At 51.1% G+C, this 3,630-nt stretch overlaps 1 protein-coding gene across 1 annotated transcript in view; it reads left to right on the top strand.

Annotated features, from left to right (window-relative positions):
* The window catches only part of LOC109378498 (solute carrier family 41 member 3-like), a gene marked incomplete at its 3' end in the record, with an annotated part of 87,170 nt that overhangs the window by 69,754 nt on the left and 13,786 nt on the right, over positions 1–3,630 (top strand). The window contains exon 6 of the mRNA XM_019634861.1: positions 146–292. Coding sequence (XP_019490406.1) covers positions 146–292 — 147 coding nt within the window. The remainder of the gene's footprint in view (positions 1–145; positions 293–3,630) is intronic.

The raw sequence follows: 3,630 nt of genomic DNA on the forward strand, positions 1-3,630 counted from the left end.
CCTCGGCTTGTGTGGCTAGAGGGAAGTTACCGAGAAGCCTCCTGACCACCTGCTCATCCTGTGTCACTTCTCTGCTGTACCCCTGAGCTTCCTTGGGTTCACTCGGTTCCCTGAGCTTTGAATCTCTTCTCTCTCCTCTCTGCAGGAATGCTGATGGTCTGTATAGTGATTGGTGCTCGAAAGCTCGGGGTCAACCCAGACAACATCGCCACACCCATTGCAGCCAGCCTGGGAGACCTTATCACGTTGTCCATTCTGGCTTTCTTTAGTAGCTTCTTCTATAAACACAAAGGTAGGGGGGCCCCAAGAAGGAGGGGTCCACCAGCAAGGCTGAATGGGAATGTTTGTACCCATCCTGTGACATTCAGATTGGGCACCGTTCCCTCAGGAATCCACCGGTGGGGTCCGTCGTGGAGTCAGAAGTCCTTTTACAAAGGCAAAGCCTGAGGTCATTGACCGAGTCCAGGCGTTCTCCAGCAAGTGCCTCAGGCTGTTCCAGCCATGTTAGATGGGTCACACTACTCAAGTCAGCAGACATGTAGGTTGTCATTTTTCCCCTTAGGACCAGGGTATACAAGGAGACCAGGGAGGGCCTTAGGCTGGCCTGGCCAGGCAGCACATCCTCAGAGGTGACAGTGCCTCCTTGGGGAAGGAAGTTCACACAGGACTCATATAAACTGCTCAAGAAGTGACTCCCAAGAAGGGATGCCTCAGCCAAGGCAGCAGCAGTAACAGCATATGCTTTCCCTGTAGGCACGAGGCAGGGGAAGCCACAGCTCCTCTGAAGGCAACCTGGCAACCTGTTCAGCAGCTGAGGGAGACGAGATGTTCACACATCTTTTGGCAACAGGCCCTTACTCCACCAGAGGTCTCCCCAGGTCTGCCCTGGAAAAAGTTTGCGCATGCCCTGGGCAGTGTGGGCAGGCAGCATCACCGTTGCCCACATGGTTCTCCCCGGCTTGGCTTGCACAGCTGACTGCTCCCCTCCAAGCATCACGTTTTTTACCCTGCAGCTAACACAGCCTAGATAAGATGGCTACACACAACCATTTGCATCTAGTAAGTGTCAATTCTGAGCGCAGTCAGGACCCTGGATGCCTGGAAGCAGGTAGTGTAAATGAGTAGAGCGGACAGTAGTGAAGACATCAGGGAGCGCTGGAGCATGTGGTGATGGTTGATGGGAGGAAATGCCCCAGACAAAGGAGCAGCCATAACGGAGCTCCAATTTATCATTGCCCTGTGGGAACATGGACCCAAGGATTTGAGACATCACCTGTTTTTACATGTTGGCAACTGAAGCAGAGCAACAAAACACTTCTGATTTAGAGTGTTCAGGCACTGGGGCCCTTTCTGTCTCAGCTCTGNTGGCAACTCAGCTCGAGCCGGGCATCGAACCGCTGTTGCTCAGAGCTCAAACTCTTGAGCGAGCTCTTAACCAACTGAGCCACTCGGCCGGCCCCTATCCAACCTTCTTTAATAACACATGGTTCCATTGAGATGTTTTGGATTACTGAAAGTAGACACCAGTATTGATTCTCGGATCTGGGGCACCCCCTGGTACTGACCTGAGTGGGCATAGAGGTGTGTCCCCACCCACATGAGATGGGAACTATAGCTTGGGATGGGGGAGAATGCAAAGAAAGGGGCACCAGCCTCCAGGGCAAATACCAAGGAAGGCAAGTCAGGGAGAGAGACTGGGAGGTGCGTACAGAAGCCTCTGAATTGTACCTGTGGATCAGGGAGCATTCCCACAAGGGGAGGTCGATTGTCTGTGCTGCGAGAGGTTACAGAACACTTGCCCAGCGCAGTGGGAGAGGGGCTGTGAGCCAGAGCCTGGTGGCCCTTGACTAAGGGCAGAGCAGAAGATGAAGAACTCGGTTCCCTGATGAAAGATGGCAAGGAACAAGGAGCAGAGGGCCAAGCAGTCGTTTTCAGGGGAATTGGGTTGAAGGAGGGTGTTAGTCTGTGTTCCTCTGACCTCTTGAGGTTGGAGAGGAGATGCAGCGAAGGGCAGGGAGGAGTGGAGGTGGTCAGAGGGGCCCTTCCTCACGTTTCTGATTTCTGCCCTGACAGGTGCAGGCCACCGTTGTGGGGCTCCTGGCCGCTATGGCTGCCCTGCTGCTGGGAGCTCTGTCTAGGGGGGAAGTAGACTTTGCGAAGGTGGAGTTGCTGTGTGCCAGCAGTGTCATCACCGCCTTCCTCGCCGCCTTTGCCCTAGGTGAGCTGTGCCCTCACCCCAGCACCGCTCCCCCTGGCTTCCCGGCATGCCCTGCTCCTCAGGGCTCCACTCTCACCTCTTTGTGCTTTCAATTCCGAAAGATGGAACACTAATGTTTGAACCTCACGGAGTGGGGAAGAGCCTGCCTGGGTCTTGACTCACTTTGTGGGCAGGTGAGGAGGGCAGTGAGCCCCTTCCTGGGTGAAGTGTGTGTGCCCCAGAGTGAGCTCCTAACTCCATTTCTCTTCCCTCTGCTTGTTTAAAGAGCTGGCCTGTGTTTTGTAGACATATTCATCTGTTCATCTGTTCATTTTTCATTCATTCATTTATTCCTTAACTCTTTCTTGAGTATGGCTTGCTTACGGGCCTCTGGTGGGCTCTGCAGTCTGCAGTCATGGTGGGGAGCAAGGCTCAGTTTTTAGCTTAAATTTCATCTTTAGAGAGGCCTTTTCTGACTACCCCTTCACAAGTACTACTCTCCTCCCTTCTCTCCTTCCTCACTGCCACCACGCTCTACTGCACCGTGCTGTTTTTCTTTTAGCGCATTTGTGAAAATCTGAAATGACCTTGTTTCTTTGTTCATTTTCTATGTTACCGCCCTGCTAACATGTCAGCTCAGAGCAGGACCCCCATCTCCTATTCTTCCATCTGCTGCTCCTATCACACTGCCTGCCACAGGCAAATGCTCCCTACGTGTCTCCCGAAGGCAGAAATACAGAGGCATTGGCAGAAATAACCCTGTCCTCAGGGACCTCATGCACATCAGTGGAGACCCAGTTGCTGTGTGACTGTGATAGAATGTCACCCATTCATTATTACTCAATATTTATTGCGTGTCTGCTGTGGACCAGGCACTGCTACAGTGCTGGGGATACACTGGTAAGCAAAATGTACAGGGATCCTGTTTTGTGATGTTCATATTCTAGTTCAAAGTAAGACATCATTACGGGAGCATATAATAATTTCAGTTAAGTGCCAGAGCCTCTTCCTTTCTGAGGCCCTCTCTGATCATCTCTCTAGAGTAGCCCTAGTCAATCATACTTTATTTTACTATCCTGTTTATTTACTTCAAATGCATGTTCACTTACTTGTGTACTGTCTGTTCCTTCACCCAACAAACATTTATGTGTGAGTACAGAGCCCGATGGTTATATGAGCACTTAAAACAGGCCCAGGCATATAACCAGCTCCCAAATGTTTGCTTAAAGAGTGGACTTTATTCTGGTTCTCTTCTGGATTGTATGTCTGTGTGTATGTTGCAACATGTGCAAGTACAAGAAGGAACAAGTGATACTGTATAAATCGGATTTGTATTTACACTTCTGTCCCCCCATCTGACTGCTCACAAAACACCTATAAGCTGAGCTTTCTCTAAGTGAATGCAGCAGGTTATTTGGTGATTTCAGCTGGTC

This window comes from Hipposideros armiger, unplaced genomic scaffold, assembly GCF_001890085.2.
Source record: "Hipposideros armiger isolate ML-2016 unplaced genomic scaffold, ASM189008v1 scaffold_2067, whole genome shotgun sequence".
Lineage (NCBI taxonomy): Eukaryota > Metazoa > Chordata > Mammalia > Chiroptera > Hipposideridae > Hipposideros > Hipposideros armiger.